The 19,642-nt window shown below is 37.4% G+C and overlaps 2 protein-coding genes across 2 annotated transcripts in view; both read right to left on the bottom strand.

The window, feature by feature from the left end:
• The window catches only part of LOC112139231 (von Willebrand factor A domain-containing protein 7), a 10,032-nt gene extending 7,983 nt beyond the window's left edge, over positions 1 to 2,049 (bottom strand). Inside the window, exons 1-3 of the mRNA XM_024261964.2 lie at positions 1,645 to 2,049; positions 1,270 to 1,463; positions 900 to 1,172 (exon numbers count right to left, since the gene is read on the bottom strand). Of these exons, the coding sequence (XP_024117732.1) occupies positions 900 to 1,172; positions 1,270 to 1,452 (456 nt within the window). The 5' untranslated portion in view covers positions 1,453 to 1,463; positions 1,645 to 2,049. The remainder of the gene's footprint in view (positions 1 to 899; positions 1,173 to 1,269; positions 1,464 to 1,644) is intronic.
• A 5,498-nt stretch (positions 2,050 to 7,547) lies between these two features.
• On the bottom strand, positions 7,548 to 14,922 carry LOC118599637 (von Willebrand factor A domain-containing protein 7-like). Its single transcript, XM_036215253.1, has 15 exons — positions 14,343 to 14,922; positions 13,984 to 14,256; positions 13,623 to 13,716; positions 13,411 to 13,545; positions 12,990 to 13,176; positions 12,730 to 12,905; positions 12,455 to 12,567; positions 12,258 to 12,374; positions 10,078 to 10,284; positions 9,856 to 9,988; positions 9,545 to 9,691; positions 8,954 to 9,046; positions 8,587 to 8,867; positions 8,215 to 8,508; positions 7,548 to 8,127 (listed from the first exon to the last, which is right to left on the bottom strand). Exons 1-15 carry the CDS (start codon positions 14,517 to 14,519, stop codon positions 7,681 to 7,683), a joined length of 2,874 nt encoding a protein of 957 aa, XP_036071146.1. The 5' UTR covers positions 14,520 to 14,922; the 3' UTR covers positions 7,548 to 7,680.
• Between the last annotated feature and the right edge of the window lie 4,720 nt (positions 14,923 to 19,642).

Genomic DNA, 19,642 nt, shown 5'->3' with positions numbered 1-19,642 from the left:
CCCGCCTTCGCCCATCAGTAGCCGGGATAGGCTCCGGCACCCCGCGACCCCGAAAGGGAAGAAGCGGTCAAGAAAATGGATGGATGGGACCACTTCTATTTTTACATCTACATACTCCCACTGGCCCAGGTTATAAAGAACAACATTAGTTACCATAGCTATGCAGATGACACACAGATATATATTAGACTGACACCAGGAGACCGAGGCCCTGTACAGGCTCTTGGTAAATGCATTGAGGACATTAATGACTGGATGCGTCACAACTTACTTCAGCTAAACAAAAACAAAACTGAGGTTATTGTCTTTGGGGCTAAAGAAAAAAGGTTGGACGTCACCACAGAGCTTCAATCTATTCAACTAAAAACTACCAACCAGGCCAGAAACTTGGGTGTAGTGATAGACACAGACCTACATTTTGATAAACACATTAAGGCAGTCACTAAATCAGCCTATTATCATCTCAAAAATATCTCAAGGATTAAAGTTCTGATGTCTAAGCAGGGCCTGGAGAAACTAGTGCATGCTTTCATCTTTAGTCAACTTGATTACTGTAACAGTGTTTTTACAGGACGACCAAAAAAATCCATCAGGAAACTGCAGCTTATTCAGAACTCTGCTGCTTGGGTTCTCACAAGGACCAAGAAAGTAGACCACATCAGTCCAGTTCTGAGGTTTTTACACTGGTTACCTGTCTGTCAGAGGATAGACTTTAAAGTTATATTACTGGTTTATAAAGCTTTGAATGGCTTAGCACCAACGTACATGACGGACCTCTTGGAAAGTTGAGTAATCATAGTTAAAAAGCCACTGGGAATGCTTTCACAATAGGTAAAAAAATATCTAGAGTGAGTCTTTAAACATTGATAAAACACAAAAAAAACTTTATAAGAAAATACCTGTAAGGTGTGAAGAATCCCCCCCAGAGTTAACCTTGCTGACAGAAAACTTTGCTTCCTGTTGGCAGCCTTTACTGCTGATAGACCTTCTGTGATGAGCCTCTGTCCTTCTCTTAAAAGCTCATCATCACAGTGGTAACGAGCTTCAAAGAGTCGACGTAAATCTACAGCCGCATTCATGCTTTGGATGAATAAGATGTTGGGAAGGAAAAACTTGTATGACTTTGGAGCTTCACATGCATTAGCGATGGACTTGGCAGTGAAAGGTTGTGCCTGGAACACACATATTTATATTTCTGGTTATAGTTCATGCTGAAGACATCATAATAATAAACAAGGTTTGGATTTCATCACAGTTTTATAATCTTACAGGAAAAGTGAAGTCCTTCCCTTCAGCCAGAGCCAGAGCTCTGCAGACCTGAGCTGTAACATTCAGGAGTGCTCGCTCAGTGATTGTTTGATGATTAAAAGAGTCTCCAGAAAATGGGTTTATACCAAAACCAAGAGCTCCACTCTGTAAATTCAGGAGATATACCCATACCAACCACAACATGACTGCACAACCTATTGAAGAAGAAAAGAACAGAAAAAAACATTACTGCCTTGTAAAAAAAACTTTCTTTCTATTATCAAGTTTTTTTGTACACTAACTTCAAGAAGCCTCTCTGCACTAACTGAGCTAGTGCAGAGGCTCCTTGAAGTAATAAAATGCTAAATGGTGTAAACTTATAAGGCACTTTATTACCTTTTTAGAAGCCCCAAAGGACTTTACAGGTCACATCACACACTGATGGAACATCTTTTCAGTTTGTGTGACAACTTGATGGCTTGCTTATGGGGTGCAAATTGGTTTCTGTCATCAGGGTAAATAAAAATATTTTCAAGAATGTTTTCTTAAAATGTCATATACCTGAGAGTTTCATTGAGTGTTACTTGTACAACAGTAAGTCTTTCACAAATATTTAACGCTTTGCCAGTAAAGTGGTACGTGTCTTCCCCTCAGTAAGTTAATAATAAGCTACCAATAAAAGGATCACATGAAACATGAATAATGTTCATTTGTTCTTTGCTGCCATATTTATAACTAGAGGGGCAATAAAGGAATGTGTGACCTTTATTTTTACAAAGTTCAAGACCTTAAAATGTGTTTACACAGCCTGTGTAGCCAGGTAGAAATGATTCAGCACATCTGGTATGCAGTTTTACAAACAGATTTCATGAAAGCAGATTTAAAACTTTAAAATAGAAATGTCAGTGAATGTAAGGCTTATGCATACAATAACTGTTTTTTTTTAATATAATTTTGTGTTAACTTAGTTAAAGGTCAGTTACAAGTTAACAAAAAAAAATGAAAAGTGCTCCTGCACAAATGCAGAAGTCCACTCTGACTTTTAAATTGTATATCAATTTTCTATTGAAAATTAATCTGCGATATCCCCGGAAAACTGTGAAAAACTGTGTCAAATCTCCTCTGACATTACAACTTTCAATGGGAAAAATATAAAACTTTGCACTGTTATAAGTAAACAAAACTTCAGCATAATGATTGCAGGACTTTGAGCCCAGGTGATAACTGCCAAAGAGAAACTATTTTGTGCAAAAAAAAACTAGTTCTTCGTAAAATGCTCACTGAAAAACGAATAAAGGTTTTTTTTTTTTTTTAAATCTCGAAAAACCTTTTGTTTTCTTATAAAATTTCCCCTTAACATACCAAAGTTTTCTTCAATGGTTGGGAGCATTTTATTTTTTTTAATATCTCATAATTTTCCTTTTGATGTCATAAAAAAGTATGTAGGTAGTTTATGTCCAATATATTTATGTTTTACATAAATCAAAAATAGCAAGGAAAAAGTATTTGTATTTTAAATTAGCTTCAATTAGTATATATTTCTAATTTATAAAAAAAACACTAGGGTATCACAAAAAACTGCAAAATGCATCACAAATAGTTCAAATGAACCCTCAGCAAAATCAAAAGGCACATGAGATCACTAATGCACAGGCATGCGTATTGAGAAGGGAGTTCTGAAACAGAAAAATATGTGAAATTCACTATAAAAATGAACACTGTCAGTAGACCTACCTGATACTGCGGTCCAGGTGATAATGCTTCTGTTGGGTTGATACCTGAGTTTATAATTTTTTTTTTTAGGGTGGAGTCTGTATGGAGGATATGATAGAGCCTTCGGCAGCATTTAATGACTTTAGAACAATGGTATAAAACCTCGCCCTCTGAGAAATTAAAGTAAACTCTAAACCAAGGGTCAGCAACGTTTATAACATGAAGTGCCAATTCAAAATGTGCTCCTCAACAACTGTGCCATCACCAAATATAATGCGATCTGGGTCGTTCATTTTCGGCTAATCCTGACAGGATCACTGCAGTGAATCAGCTTTCACTGATTCACACAGGTGGTTATACAGAGAGTTTCATGCGTTTCTGTATTCTTAAGGCACAAGTTATGCAGCAGCATGAAGAGTCTCATCTAAGGACCCTCATTGGATTTTAGCTCACTGCCCACCATGGAAACTGCACGTCGTACACCCATCCAACTGAGCTCCAACTATAATGTGAACATAATACAAAGAAATATGAAAACATGTCCAATATATCTGAAAAAATTGTAATTCACAAACGGCAGATCAAATACCTTTTTTGAACATATTAACTCAAAATTCTGCTTTCTTAATAATATTGCATAAAGAAAATAGTTGAAATAGTATCGCAACTATGTTTGATTGAAATCAAAAGTAATGCATTTGTAAATGTGTCATACTAACAGTAATAGGATTGGTGTCAAGACTCAGGCTGCCATGTCCCCTTTTGACCACCAGAGGGAGTCATCACCTGAGTATTGACACTGTGCTTCTTCACACTCAAATTCCCATCAGCCCCTGCTCCCTCTTCCCAGGCTCTCCCAGCTGTTCCTCATCATGTCATCACTACAAGCAGAAATATTGGTGGTATTTTGTTCTGATGTATCCAATTGTAAGGAGCAGGCAGAGGCGTTTGGATCCATTTGCAGAGGTTTTAATAGTGAACACAAACAGGCAGGGGCAAGGCAAGACGTGGTCAAAAACAGGCAGGAGTCAAGGCACAGGAACAGATAATAGAATAAACGCTTGGACTGAATGCAGAAACAAGACCTCGCACTGAGCAGAGCTCAGTGACTGTTAAGAACTTCACAACTGTTAATAAAGAAAAGACATAAATATGATTTTTTTCTTTTGTCTTTTTTTGTTACATTATGAGACCGAAACTGAGTAACTTGTTAGTTCATTCTCTAATGATTTTATTGCATGTAAAATTAAATGATTTACTTTTTCATTAGTTTGCTATTTAGAGTAATTTAAATTTAGACCTGAACAGAAAAAAAGTCTGGGTTTAATCTGACTTTGTTTGGTTATTATTCAACAAACTGAACATATCAATCAACCAATCTTTATTAAAAGCACTTTTCATGTGTTGTAGCTCAGAGCGCTTTACAATTAAAAACAAACATAAAATACAAAAAAGAAGAAATTAAAACCGAATCCCCTTTTCCCCGCATACAAGCAGGAATAAATGACTATGATTTTAGAAGAGACGTAAGGCTTGGATCTGCTGTGAGGAAACAATAGATCAGGAATCTGTTAAACCAGCAGCAGATCGGCCACAGAACATCACCCCAGTGCCCGCCCAAACAAGACACTAACTTAAATTTTATTTATTCCATTACAACTTCAAACAAATATTCAGTTGCATCGCTCAGATTGGCATTACTGGGGCCCTACTTTGGAGCCAGGCCTGGGGTTGAGGCTCGCAGATGAGCACCTGGTGAGCGTGGGTCCCATGAGACCCGGTTGGGTCTAGCCAGAAGGAACAACTTGGGATCACTCTCCCATGGGACCACCACCTGCAAGAAGACTCAAAAGGGGCAGCTGCAATGTGTTCTTCATAATTTGTCTATAACAAACACAATGTTCAAGCACACCAATACACATGGCACCAGGAAACCCTAGGAAGGAGATCAATGATTGACTTTATAGTTGTTTTGAGAAATCTGCGGACTTGAGTCTTAGACACTTGCGACAGAGAGGTGCAGAGCTGTTCACTGATCACTACCTGGTGGTGAGTTGGACTCTCTGGTGGGGATAGAGGTTGGTCTGCTGGGAACTTCTGGTTGAGTTCTCTGTCAAGGAGATCTTTACTCCAACATTAGGGAGAGCTTCAAACAGAAACAGAGGAAGGTTGGGGACTCTGAGTTTAAGTGGATCAAGATTTTCACCTTTTTTGTCTCTGCTGCTGTTTGAAATTGTGGTTGCAAGGTCCCTGGTGCTGCTTGGAGTGATGAACACTGAAAGTAAGGGAGGCTTTCAAGCTGAGGAAAAAGTCCTACCAAGCTTGGATGACTTGTGTCTCTCTAAAGATAACCGACAGGTACCGCCAGTCTGAAGCCTCGTTTCTACTGAGCAGTAAGGTCTGATCCAGTCAGGTTAAGATTGTCAAGGCAATTCAAGTGAGCATTTTCACTCAAAGTTGGAGCAACAGCCGTGATAACCCGCCATTTATGTAGGAAGTACAGCAATCCCCCCCCCCCTTATTCACTGCAGTTCAGCTGCGAAAGTGCCGCCGAAAGTGATCGTTGGCAGTGGGATTTCCTCTCTCACTTTTAAAGTTATTTAAAAACTGCGGCCCTTTCAACAGAGCCGTCATGCTAGCCTTGGGGACCCGGGGTCAAGCAACTTATTTGTTGAGCTTGTCTGATTAGTTGTGAACAACTGAACGACAATTGAAAAACATTTAGCTTAACTTGCAATTATTTCCATTTTAAAGCTGCTCTGATGGGTTCCAGTTTCTGGGTTCATTTTTATTATCTATTGGTGTGTGTGTGGGTGGGGGGTGGGGGGGTCTGCATGAAATTTTCTCAATTTCTTATTTGTATTGTGGAATTTGATGTGATATTTATAATATTACTTCTTTTTATTTACCAGAAAACACATAAATCAGCAGTTGCATTGAACATTCTTTGTACATTATTTAAATAAAAAATATATAACCTATTACATTATAAAAAGGTTGACATTTGTTATGTAAAATATTTTTTTTACAAATAAAAAAATATACATAGCTTAATCATTAACATTAGAACAAATCTCATCAAGATAATATGCATATACTTTTTTCTGTACATTTTTACCAACCTTTATGTTCCCTTACAGCAAGACTTTTAGTGACAAAAAGTAGCAACATATTCTAGGTTGATTTAAGTAACTACATTGTTATAAACCGTATACAGATGTAGGAATATACAGTATGTTTGATCAGCAATCAAAAAGCAAAGCAAAAAAAAGAATAAAAATTGTAAGTGTAAGAGCTGTATAATTCGTTTTCTTTTTTTTAATTCCAAAATCTTTTTTTTTCTTATTTATTTTTGGTTCTATCTTATTAAAAATATTACACCCACTGAGTGGTTTCAAACATCACTAATTTATTTCAATCTTGTTTTAATGTAATAATGCATGAACTGTATTCCAAATACCTTAGCTGGAGTTTAAAGGTCTCTACAACAATTTTTTTAATTTTCTTTAAATGTTCTCACTGGGGTTTTAATTAGGATTAAATGAAGTTTTTAATAAAAATTCCACATCCTAAATGTCTTAAAAAGCCATTTTTCCTCTTGATCTGAAGCCTCCATTTCCAAAAATTCCTCTGTAGTCACAGACTATCCACACACTTTGATGACCATCCAGGCTGCATCGCACCAGCAGCACCACTAGCTGGGGCTGATAACTGATTTCATGCTAGCGCATGCTGATTGTTGAATTCACCTGAACAAGAAATCAATTGAAATGCCAGAATACAGAAAGTGTCTAATCACGCATCGTTTTCTAAAAGTGTGCAGCAGTGCTGACGTTTTTAGATGCAGACGAAGGGTTATATTCAGGAGAACGGTTCCGGTGAACGGTTGAACCGTTAAACGGTTAAACCTAACCCTGAGCGGAGCTACTATAAAGCAGCAGCACCGCTGCAGCCTGCCGCTCCTCCGCGGGTTGGATCAAACGTAGAAAGCATATTTGCGATAGCAGATGGTATTCTCTGGCCCCTACGCTATAGCTGGGCCAGCTATCGTGCCAGGACGCAAGCAACAACCTCTGAAATGGAAGGCAGCAGCGCTAGCAGCTGCACCACCACTCAGTATTACTGTCTGTGCATGGTAGATGTTTTGACAGGCAACTCCAGTGTTAAAGGTTTAAGTAAGATTGAAGATTTTTGATGTGAAAAAAAACAAAAAACTATACCGCAGGTTGAATTCTCTATAGTTCGCAGGGCAAATTCCTATTTTACGACTGAAATAGGGGGTGCGGGGCGATGTTGAAATTCCAAGCAATTGAATGTGAATAAAACAGACAAACCTCTTCTTTGAGACAGTTTTTCTTCTTCTTCTTTCATTTTTGGACCTTAAAGCTGTCCCTGGCAGCTTGTGTTGCTGGTTTTTCAAACTTAAAGTTTTAAAGATGCACTAGCCGCCACCACCACCTGGTGGTAAAGGAGGGGCGCCGCACTGGGGAAAATTATTGATTATTGAGTTATATTATTTATGTTTTTAATTATTACATTTTTTTTACATTTTATGTAGATTGAATGGTTTGTCAAACTGTAAAAAAAACAAAGCAAAAAACATGAAAATATAGCCTAATAATTCCAATGGTACCCCACTCCAGCAGATGGTACCCTAGGCAACCGCCTAGGTCGACTAGGCGCAGGTCCAGCCATGAACAAAACAAGACATTTAGAAATTTATCCCATCTTACAGCCCAGCATAAGCCCTAAAATCATCATGCTAAAGCAAAGAAGAGAGGGCTGAACAGCTCTGGACGATGAAGTTGTTGTTGGGGAACTTGGCTGGGCGGTTGAGGCGACAGTTGGACTGACAGTTGCACTGACTCTTGGAGTAACAGAATAACTGCAGACATCCACATTACCAACTCGATCTACAACCACTATCTGCACGTTAGACGAGCAGCAGGATGCGTTGTAGGATACCAGCGTCACACTCCCATTGGCCGTTGTAACATTGGAAATTAAGATGCCGTCGCCTTCTCTGAGACTGATGCGATCTATCCCAGTCCCATTTTCTCCATCAGTCACTTCCACAGAGAGCTCCCACATAGACTGGTTGCAGTTGTCACTACAGTTGGATTGGAGACTAACCAGCTGGCAAAATGCAGGAGAAAAATCTGTCACCTGAAAATGGAAAAAATTATAAAAAAGAGAATGAATCACAAAAAAACCCAAAATGTATAGAAATGTAATCTTTTGTATTATATGGACCTTTGGAAGAACAGTGAGACGCAGCACACCATAGTTGGTGTCTGCACCTCCTGGAGCTTCAGCCTCTATGGTCAGTGTGACACCAGTACCAGACTGGGAGGTAGAGGGTGCTGTGATACTGGCTGTACCGTTGGCACTACCTCCACTTTCCAGGGTTAAACTGGATGGGAAGGTTAAATCAAAGCCTTGGTTATTAGTAGCTTTGATTACAAAGTTTCCTCCATCACCAGTGGTCGTTACAGAAAAGGGAACGAGGAGTGGAGTTCCAGGCTCTAAGACACTCCCTGTATCAGACTGAAAACAAAACAAAAATAAGACAAACTAACATTCTTAATTAGAGTTCAAATGGTTTTGATAGCAGCTTTTTCTTACCACAGTAACAGTTAGTGTAGAGGCTCTCAGGCTGGTTGTAGACTGTCTCTGGAATGTCACTGAGGATGCTCTAGAAGTTGTACTGTTGGTACTCTGTCCTTTCACTAATACCACAAACTCAACTGATGGGATCTTGTCAAAGTGGACCAAGTATTTTCCCCCACCCTGAGCCTCCACAAGTCCGTTAACCTGTCCTGACCCTGAGGATTCGACTAAAGTGACTTCAGTCACTGTGGTGGAGTCAGCCTCAAGTAGAGTCACCTCCAGACTGGTGTTACTGCCTTTGAAGGAAACAAAATCTGGTCAAACTGAATGACTCAAAGCCGGAAAACTGGCTCAAAAGCAAAGAAAAAGAGTTCTCTTTTACCAGCTGTTGGACGATTTTCCACGAGGTCATATCCTTCTAAGGCGCCCTGAGATTGCTTCACAAAGTTAAAGATGAAATCAATAGGACTCTGACCTGTAAATAATACAAGTAAAAGAAGAAAGTAAAGGAAAGAACAATGTTCATCAACAGGTTTTAGTCATATAAACACGGGTCAATTACAGTGCACAACAGCAGTTTTTGCTTGGTCAGGTTTTTTTCAGTGTATTTATTTGGTTTGACTGAAGTGGTTTGGATTATTAGACACCTCTGCATACGTTTCCATTGCCATGGTACTGGTTTTCCAGCCAGACTATTCTAATTGAGAAAAAACTACAAACTACAAGCATGTGAAAGGTCTGATTACTTAGTTGTTGATTAGATCTGAAGAGATGGCAAGACCTTTTTGGCAATGAGAACTCTCAAGACAGTTAAAACAGATATCTAACATCATATTAACTAATGGAAAATTTTAATACAAATGCCTATATCTTAGTGACTTCTTTGCCATGTGGTTTCACAAGAAATTTAAGATAAATCACCTCTTAGAAAAATTATGTAAACGTTTAATTTCGACTTTGTTTGGTGTCTCACCTACAACCTTCAGGGTATAGGGATTTGTTGACATTATTCTCAATTCCCACAATCCAACTTGGGTCCTCAGCTGCAGAGTCCGTAAGTTTCCCACCAACTCAGCTGTGATGACTGATGGTCCTGTGGAGGTCTTATTATGAAGCTCACCTAAAAATTAAAGAGGATTATGGTTAACACAAGTTTTTTTTGCCCTTTTTTGTATAGTTGTTTTTTGTTAGACTAAGGTTTGCCCTCAGAATGTGCCAATTTTCTATTTTTGAAGCATATACAGTATATCAATAATTGTAATTTTAGATTATCAACATAACCACCTGAAGGATTGACTAGTGTGAAGTCAACTGAATCTCCAGTGATGTAAATGATCAGATTTGTTAATGTCTCATCAACACTGAAAGTGTAATTTTCTGGCTTCCCCAAATTCCTGTTTGCTTGTAGAAGAGTCACCTATGATGCAAAAATAAAAAAAATTACATCTGGAAATTTCCAGTACGATAGAATTAGCTATTGAAAATTGTGAAAGCATTTGTTAATACCAGAGAGGAGCTTGTGGATTCTGTGATTAAGCTGGTGGCCTGGAGCAGCTGATTTTTAGAAATTTGAATTACTTGTCCTCCTGAAGCCTGAGCCAGATCTCTGTACAGCTGAGAATTTGCTCTTGCCATCCGCTGGGTTTGCGGTTGATTTCCATCAGCTTGTCTGCGACGGCGGAACCCTAGGACGTTGGTTACCATGAAGTTCACCTGAATCAATGGTACAGAAAATACTGATACTGAATAATGAAGTTAACTTTTGATGACGACCACCAACTCTACTTTTCGGTTTTGGCTAATCAATCTTTTTTGTTTGATAAACATATTTATTCATGCTATTCAATGAAAATTCATAACTCCTTTATGGCTTAAAAAATACTTCATTTAAAATACCTGCCAAAGTAGAAAATTAAAATCTAAAGTGACAAATGTACTACAAAGGGTTTACCTTTACGTGATGGGATCATGTCGTGCAAAAATATGTCAGTTTAGCACTGGAACTATTAAAACCAGCTCTCATATTTAGTCAGTCTAGTCCAAAAAAATGTATAAAAACTAATGTTTGAAATAAGAAAAAACAAAGATTTCATGGAGAAACTGAGGCCTACGTGCAGCAGAAAAGTCTAAGGCCAAATCTAAATTCTTCCTTTACCCCCACAGCTTCTCCTTACTCCTAAATTAAGCCCATAAATGGAGAGTTATGAAAAAATAGTGTGTTCAATTTGGACGTTACTCTCACTCAATGATGTCACCAGTCAGCTACATTAGCACGTTGCTGCCAGACCTCGAAAAATACTTTACAACATTGGTTTTATAACTTTAAAAAGTAATGCTGAAACAAAAAGTCAATACTTAGATTTAAATGTAAACTTCTGTGCATCATAGCATACCCACATGAAGAATGTGCTTCTCCTTCGTGGCACAGAACGATGTGCGGCAGAGGGATGCAGAACCCTCCCCCGTGAGGGTTAGCCCTTAAACAAACTTTTCAGACAACCCTACTCCTTCAAATGCCCGTACAACTGGAGGGTCAGGGAGAAGCCGTAGGGCTATGGGAAGAATTCGGATTTGGTCTAAAACAGAAACAATTGTCTAAAAGGAGGTCAAAGTAATCCACCCACATCCACATAAAAGACTCTTATTGACTCTTAAAAAAACACACTCAGACTTTGGGTTTTGGTAAAAAAAAATCCTTGCAAAGAGATTGGCCAAGTGATTTGGGTGAAAACAAATAAAAAAAATGCCCCCAAAAACGTCTGACCCTCTTTCAAGGCATCCAAGGGCTGTAAGAAATGTCTAGTCAGCAAGGCCACTGATACAGCCTGAACCACTGCAGCTGGGGAGAACCCACCTCACACCTTAGAAGCACCAGCAAATGAAGCTTCTTGGTAACTGTCTATACTGAGGAAAACATGGTCATCCAATCCCTGACTCACCAATGAATATGGGACTTGGTGAGCCCAACTCCTAACAAAGATCACCCCTGTTATCTTTACTGTCATTCAGGTGCTGCCAGAACACTCCATCTACTGTCCCGGGATTTTTCTAGTGGGCAGGGATGGGGAAAGATACAAGAGATTTTGTTCGGGCATGCTTTGTCTGTGCGGATGGAAGATCTTTCTCTCGTTCTCCTGCATCCTCTTCTAGTTGTCCCTGATAACACAAAGCTCTTGATTTTGTCACTGGTCAACCACCATCATCTGGTAAGACAATTATACTCACTGTTGTTGACAGGTTTTCTAAGGCGGCACATTTTGGCCCTCTCTTGTAGCTACCAAAAACCTCTGATCTACCTAGTATGTCTTCCGACTTCATGGAATCCTTTCCAACATGGTTTCTGACATTGGTCTCCAGTTCACCTCCCAAGTTTGGAAAGCTTTCTGTTCCTCTCTGGGTGCTACTGTGAGTGTCTCTTCTGGCTTCCACCCCCATGACCAGGCAGAGCGGTATAGCCAGGAGTTGGAGGCACCTCTGAGATGTGTGGTGGGTCAGAACCTTTTCACTTTGGAACAGAATCTCTCATGGATTGAGTAATCCCAGATGTTTTACACCAATTTAGGTGTTACTGGGGTTTCAATCCCTTTTCCCAGACAATTGGAAACAACTGTCAACAACTGTGTCAATGCGTTAAAAGTTTCTTGACAGCATGTTGGTGAATTTTACATTTGCATGGAAGTACTCACAACTGTCTTGGTCTGTTCTATGAGTGCAATCACTGTGTTCTTCAGAGATTCATCTTTGGCAGGTGCATCAGTGAAGAGGAAGATCTCAGAATTAGGAGGAGAGCCAGTTAGAGCCAGCTGAAAAAATGTAAACAAAAGTTAGAACTTCCAAAATATCAAAAGTTTAAAATGCTATAGGGTCAAACACAGCATAAAACCTGAAGTCCTGAAAGAGTCATTTCTGGAAGATCTCCACCTTCATATGCTGTTAATGAATTGATATAATCTTTAAAGACATCTGCATCTGTGGTCTTTATCAGAGGCCCGAAATCTGTGATTCACATTAGAGAAAAGACACAATAGTTTTTCTTTAGTTTTGATTTTCATTTATTTTGAAAGGGGAATTATGTGGGTTCATTTAAAAACAATAATTCAGAACACAGAACTTGTGAATTATTGTACAGGATTTTCAATTGAAGTTCTAGGAACATACCTGGATCATTGAAAGGTACAAGAATGTAGAGTGAAGGTTCATCCTCTGTTCCAACCTTACTATCAATTATAGTAGAAGTGACGGTTCGTACAGCTGCAATGTCGTCACCCATACTTCCTGTTGTGTCCACCACAAAGCAAAGAGCCTTACTTGATCCCTTTGAGATTCCCATCAACCTAAAGGATTAAAAGTAAAAAATATGGATTTTGGAAATGTTTTAAGTTGTTAAGTTTTACAAAACTATATAAGAGTTTTAATACTGAAGGAATTCTCTGTCTCCAGAAGCTCCTCGAATGTCCTCCAGAATCTGACTGGTTGCAGCTATGGCCAACTCTGCTGCTTCTCTGTGAAGATATCCATGACTGGAGGAGTAACTGTCTTTGTTGATCCCACCTTTAGGCACAATTGAACTTGTTCTATCTATGGAACCCCCATGGCTGCACTTCCCTAAAAACCATGGGAAAAAAAACTGAAAAAACATTAGAAATCTCAGCTCTTTAATCAAAAGCACATATCACTAAAAATGAATGAATACTTTATTTATATATTTAAACAAAAAAATAGCAAATCTAAAATAACAATAATTATCTACCACCTCAACACAAGAGGAAAAAACAAAAAGAAAAAAACTCAAATTAAACCTAAATGCTTTTAGTAGATTATTATTATCATTTTTTTTACCGTTTGGTTTGGTTGCAAAAAAAGGAATAATAGAAAAGTATCCAGACGTCAAAATATTCTTTGCTATTATTTCCTCCAAAATATTGTTGCTGCAGTCGTTCCCATTGCAGCTGCGACAGGTTGCTGTGGTTTTAGCTGCAGAGAAACACTAGATATTATCTGTTGTTTTTGACTCATAAATGTCAAGAAAATATTCTAATCTGGGGTTGTACCTGCAATATTTCCAATGTTGGCGTTCTTTCTGATCATATTAACGTTTGGAAATTTGTTTCCCAATTCTACCCAGTTGCTGTGACTGTAGAAATCCTGCAGGTGTCAGAGTGGAGATGGACAGAAATGTTAGGATGAAGATTTCTGAAACTGAAAATCAAGCAATTAAACTGGAATGCATGTACAACACGAAAAAGAAAAAAGATTTGAAAAATGTTGTTATATTAAGCAGTTTTTTTAAAGAAATTTCATTTACTGGATTTATAGTTATCACTTAATTGATTGAACTAGTAGTTACTTTAGGTTTTATAGCTTTGTATTAATAGCAACACAATACTCAGTTGAAAGTGAAAAAAAAAATACCTGTAAGGTGTGGAGTATCTTTCCTAGGGTTAATCTTGCTGACAAAAAATTTTGTTTCCTGTTGGCAGCCTTTAATGCTGATAAACCATCTGTGATGAGCTTCTGTCCTTCTGTTAAAAGCTCATCATCACAGTGGTAACGAGGATCAAAGAGTCGACGTAAATCTGTAGCCGCATTCATGCTTTGGATGATTAAGATGTTAGGAAGGAAAACTTTGTATGACTTTGGAGCTTCACATGCATTAGCAATGGACTTGGCAGTGAAAGGTTGTGCCTGGAACACACATATTTAAATCTAAAGTTAATACTGAAGGGATAAAAACAAACAAGGTTTGGATTTGATCAGTTTTATAATCTTACAGGAAACGTGAAGTCCTTCCCTTCAGCCAGAGCCAGAGCTCTGCAGACCTGAGCTGTAACATTCAGGAGTGCTCTCTCAGTGATTGTTTGATGGTTGAAAGATTCTCCAGGAAGGATACCAAAACCCAGAGCTCCACTCTTTAAATAGAGGAGACACAACCATACCAACCACAACATGACTGCACAACCTGTTGAAAAAAAGAAGAATAGAAGAAAAAAATAAAAAGTTTTCCACTTTAGAAAGAATTCCCAAAATATTTTACTATCATTAATTTTTCTTGCACAACTCAGACTTGTTGAATTTACATAGATAATAATCAGAAAGTCCTTGATTTACACTTGAAGTCTAACCCTAACTTCTTTCCAGATTTGGTTTGTTTGACCTGATTTATTTCTTGCTTTAATTCTCAACTAATAAATCCCACCTTTTATTAGAAAAACTAACAGTGAAACAACATATTCCTGATGGTATACTTGAAAGATAAACATTTTAGATTTGCCATTTTCTGTTTTCAGTGGCAAAATCCAGATATCCTTGTGTTTGTAGGGATGTTGTTGCTCTAAGGGGCCAACTGGCTTCAGTCATTGAGTTTCAAGAACAGATTTTTAAGAATGGTTTGTTGAAATGAACAAGTTAAATTCATTTTCAAAGTGTCTTCTGTACAATAGTGAATCCTTCACTGAGATTTTAACCCTGAAAATAGTCAACATAAATTAGCAGTAAAGTGGAATTTGCTGTTAATAAAAATGAAATAGGAATGATGTTCATTTATTATTTGTTGCAATATTTATAAAGGAAGTAGCAATAAAAGTACACTGATATGTGACCTTTTAGATGTTTAAAGTGTTTCACACTGTCTGTTTAGCTTTTTGTTGTTGAACAAAGATAACAAACAGGTTAGGACTGATTTAACTAGTCTGGAACGTGGTTTCATAAACAGAAATTATTTAAAATCCCTTAAAGGGATTTAAAAGATTTAAAATGGAAATTAAAGTGATTGTACTTGGGCTTATTTATACAATATGTATTTATATAATTTTGAATTAACTTAGAAGTCAGTTTTAAGTTAAAAGAAAATTTCTAAAGAAAAAAAACACAAAAGTGTAAATGAACAGAGGACAAAGATGACATAATTTGCAAATCGTGTATAACTAAAATAAAATACGACAGTAACACTATAGTCTTTGACAGTTAACAATTGAGATAGTTGCAGTAGATAAAAAGAAGCCAGCAGCTGTTTCCCCATACTGCCATCAATCAAGTAAGAATTGAAATCTTCTCAGCAGACTGTGATGAATGTCCTTTGACAAACACTGCTTCCGCATGAAGGCTCTGGAGTCCACAGTGTCAACTCCAAAAGAGAAAGTATTTTGTGCCATAAAAGCAGTTTTTGTAAAACACCTGCTAGAAAATGAATTAAGTATCTCTAAAAGCTTTTTGTTTTCTTAAAAAAAAAACATATTTCTTTAAAACAACAAAGCCTTTTGTAATGTTAGGTGCATTTTATCTTTTTAAATAGTTCATGATTTTCCTGCTGATATCATGGACAGTTTGTGTTTCATTTTTTGAATTACAGATGGTGAGAAAAATGAATTTATATTTCTAATTAGCTTCAATTAGTATATACTGAATTAATTTGAAAATATGAAAATACAATAAAAAAAGTTAGGACATCGCAAAAAACTCTGAATGGAAATTTTTAAATAAAAAATAGTGTAAATCATTAATGTTAAATCAATCATTTAAAAACTAAACTGTATGACCATAAATTATAGTCAAATCAAATCACAAGGTAGATCCAGCTAAGATGGTATAATCCTTGTGTGCATGCATGTGTATTAAGAAATTATTATGAAAGTAAACTGTTCCATAATATGAAGATGGTAAATTTCAAAATAAAAATGAACAAAGATCGTCTGAGGACCTACCTGCTTCACTGCTGTCGTGGTGGTAATGCTTCCTTTGGGTTGACAACTGATTTTATCATTCTTCCTTATTTCTGAGGTGGAGTCTGTCCAGTAGAGCCTTCAGCAGAATTCAAAAACTTTAAAACACATGGTATAAAACCTCGCCCTCAGACAAATGAAATAAAGAAAGAAATAGCAAAATTATCTCAAATATTTATTTTCAACAGTGACACCTTAACAGGTCTCATCCTGTTGCCTGGGATAACTCAGTTTTAGTTCAATAAAGTGTCACACTTTTTTTAAAGCATGAAAGTTAAGTTTGGAAATAGTGTTTTTAGTCATTAAAAGTCAATTTTATTAATAAAACATATTCAAATGAAACTTTTATTGATGCACAAATAAAAGGATACATTTATTCTGATTGTTTTCTCCACGTGCAAACATGGTATTATCATATTTTGTATCTCTTGGCTTGTCTTCTTTGGAACAATCTGTCATGCATTTATTCTTTGTCATGTTTTATCTCTTTATCTGCTGATTTATCTAGTGCTGTCCGTGCTAACCGCATGTTTTTAATATTTATCGTGAAAACATGTTCTACAAGTTTTTCTGTGTTTTGACTCACAGCCGTGCAGTTTGTTTTCACAACAACACAAACTTATCATAAACTTATTATATGTTATATTTTAGAAGTATTACTGTACAATCAGTAAATACTTGAAGAATAGAGATCTTCTGCCCTTTAGTCCTTGAAAACCACATGTTTTATTCCAGGAAGGGGCCTTGCAACAGACTGGTAACCTGCCCAGAGTGTATCCTCCCTTCACCCTACAGTCGTTGGGATAGGCTCCAGCAACCCTGTGACCTCAACAGCCCACATGTGCTGTCCTAGGCATGTTTACATTAAAAGTGGGGTCATCTGGACCCCACATGACACCACGCTGAGCTTTTTTTGGTGTTTGTGGCAGACACAAAATCCTGTCCACCTTTGTCATGGGAGGAATCACACGCCAATGTAAGGGTGGGGTCATCTGGACCCTGTAAGATAGCACAAGGGAGTGTAACTAAAGTCATTGTGTGAAAGGTAATTTGAAACAGGAATAACCAGAAGTGAACAGGATTTGGGCTGTGATAGAGGAACAATAACAAAAGTAAAAACATCTTACTTTAGTAGAATTTAAAACATTATTTTTAAATGTTTAGGACTTTAGTTAAGGGGTCTGCCACCTTTAAATACCCACGGCAATGTTAAATATTTTTCAATGTGTATTTTTAATGTGTTTTTGTATTATTTTTCTCATGATAAAAGACATACAGTTATGCTCATAAGTTTACATACCCTGGAAGAATTTATGATTTCTAGGTAATTTTTCAGAGAAAATGAAGGATAGATCACAAGTTGACAGACCCCAGTTCTTAATTCCTTGTTTTGTCTCCTTTTACATCAATAACAGCTCGAAGTGTCTTGTGGTTGAGTGGATGAGGTTCTTTATTTTCTCTGATGGTATAGCCCATTCTTTTTGGCAGAAAACCTTGAGATTCTTGAAATTCCTGTTTGAAATTTCTCCTGAGAGGCTCAAGAATATTGAGCTCAGCAGACTTTAGACGGTCATTCCAGAATCTTCACCTTATTGTTGTAACAATGACAAATGAAAAATTAGCTTTTTAGTGTTTTTACTTCCAGAAACACTGTTGCTGCAGCTGTAATATTTCAGTAGGGAACATGAAAGTCAGAACATTTTCAGTTAGTGTTTTAAAAAAGAAAAAAAAGTTTAGTACTGATTGATCACATGAGTTTAGCTTAAATCATTGTGGAAATGCTAATGTACTGTATTTTAGTTTAGACAACACGTGAAACAAGTATGACCAGAGACTGATGAAGTAAGCATGATTTGTAGCACAGACAGGATGACAGGAGTCAAGCACAGCTGTAAAAGTCCATAAAGCTAAAGCAGGGTCAGGCAGGCAGAGGTCAGACGCTGGCTTAAGACTATCAGAGAGCAGGCTAGAATAGTCAGGCGTGGGTCAAGGGAAGTTGTAAGATTGAGGCAGAGTAGGGCAAAAATCTGGGTCAGGAACACAAGAAGACAGGTCAGAATATATCGCTTAGTATGCAGACAGAGTGGCACAAACAAGACTTCGCACAGAGTGAGGCTCTGTGAGCGGATTATGTGATTAGGGATGAGAGTCAGATGAGTGGTGTCCAGGAACTGCACGCTGGGGTGGTTGGGAAATGAAGTCCGAAGATGCTTCACACCAGTTACCAGAGGGGGGGACAGAGCCCTGACTTCTGACGTTTGACTCTATATTCACTAGATCTACCAACCCCTCCCCTCTAGTGTTCCGAATAGGAGGTACTTGCTGGTTCCAAGAAGGTCAAAATCTCATAGACCTCTATTGAGAAATAGACAGATATTTCTCAATCATTTTATTTGTGAGAATAATTATTCTTGCTCTGATACCTTCTTCTTAACATCTTTCTAATCCTAATTTTTAAAAACAGATTAGCGCAAGTTATTCAAGTTATAATCTGACAAATCAGATACCTCAGTAAAAGCATGCGGCGTCCACTGGCCCCACCTCAAATGTTGGATTGACAGCTTCCCCCGATCTTGCTTTCAGTAGGAAGGGTGTGAACTTTGAACAAGCTCACTCATGATTGGCGACAGTAGTTCCTCTAAAAACGTGACTCAGACCGACTCAGACCAATCACAGTTGATAGCAGAAGTATCAGGAAGCGGCAGTGACGGCGTTGGCCTGATTTCACGAGGGACGGAGGTGAGTCATTTTCTATGGGTGGTGTCAACACCTTGTTTTGTCCAGTGAGTTAATATACGTCTTTGCTCCTGACAAATTTTCATCAATAGGTTTTAGGGGTTAAAATTGTTTTTTTTTTTGCGGGCCAGTTTCAGGATGAAGATTTCTCATTACTTTTATTCGTGGAATGAGATTTGATACTTGTACCGCCACCTCTTTTTATTTATCAGAACACACACAAATCAGCAGTAGCAGCAGATATACTTCATACATTGTTTTAAGAAAATATTTGTTGTACCCAATACATTGTTTTAAAATAAAATATATTAATCAAGTAAAGCAAATTCCTAGATTTCAAATAATGTACATAATTAGAAAAAATAATTCAATGAAAAAAAATACATACACTTCCATCATGAATTGTTATAATTTTGCCAAACTTTGTCTTCTGCTGTAAAACGTTTAGAGAGCAAAAGTAGCAACATATTCTAGATTGATAGATTGATTTAGAACTACAACAAACTGTATGCAGATGTAGGAATAAAGTATTTTAATCAACTAGTAAAGCTCCTTCATGTCAAGAAAAAAGACAATAAATCAAAAATAGTGAAAATATCAAAATGCATTGAATAAAA

Source organism: Oryzias melastigma, linkage group LG14 (genome assembly GCF_002922805.2).
Source record: "Oryzias melastigma strain HK-1 linkage group LG14, ASM292280v2, whole genome shotgun sequence".
Classification (NCBI taxonomy): domain Eukaryota; kingdom Metazoa; phylum Chordata; class Actinopteri; order Beloniformes; family Adrianichthyidae; genus Oryzias; species Oryzias melastigma.
This window is presented reverse-complemented; position numbering and strand designations above follow the sequence as displayed.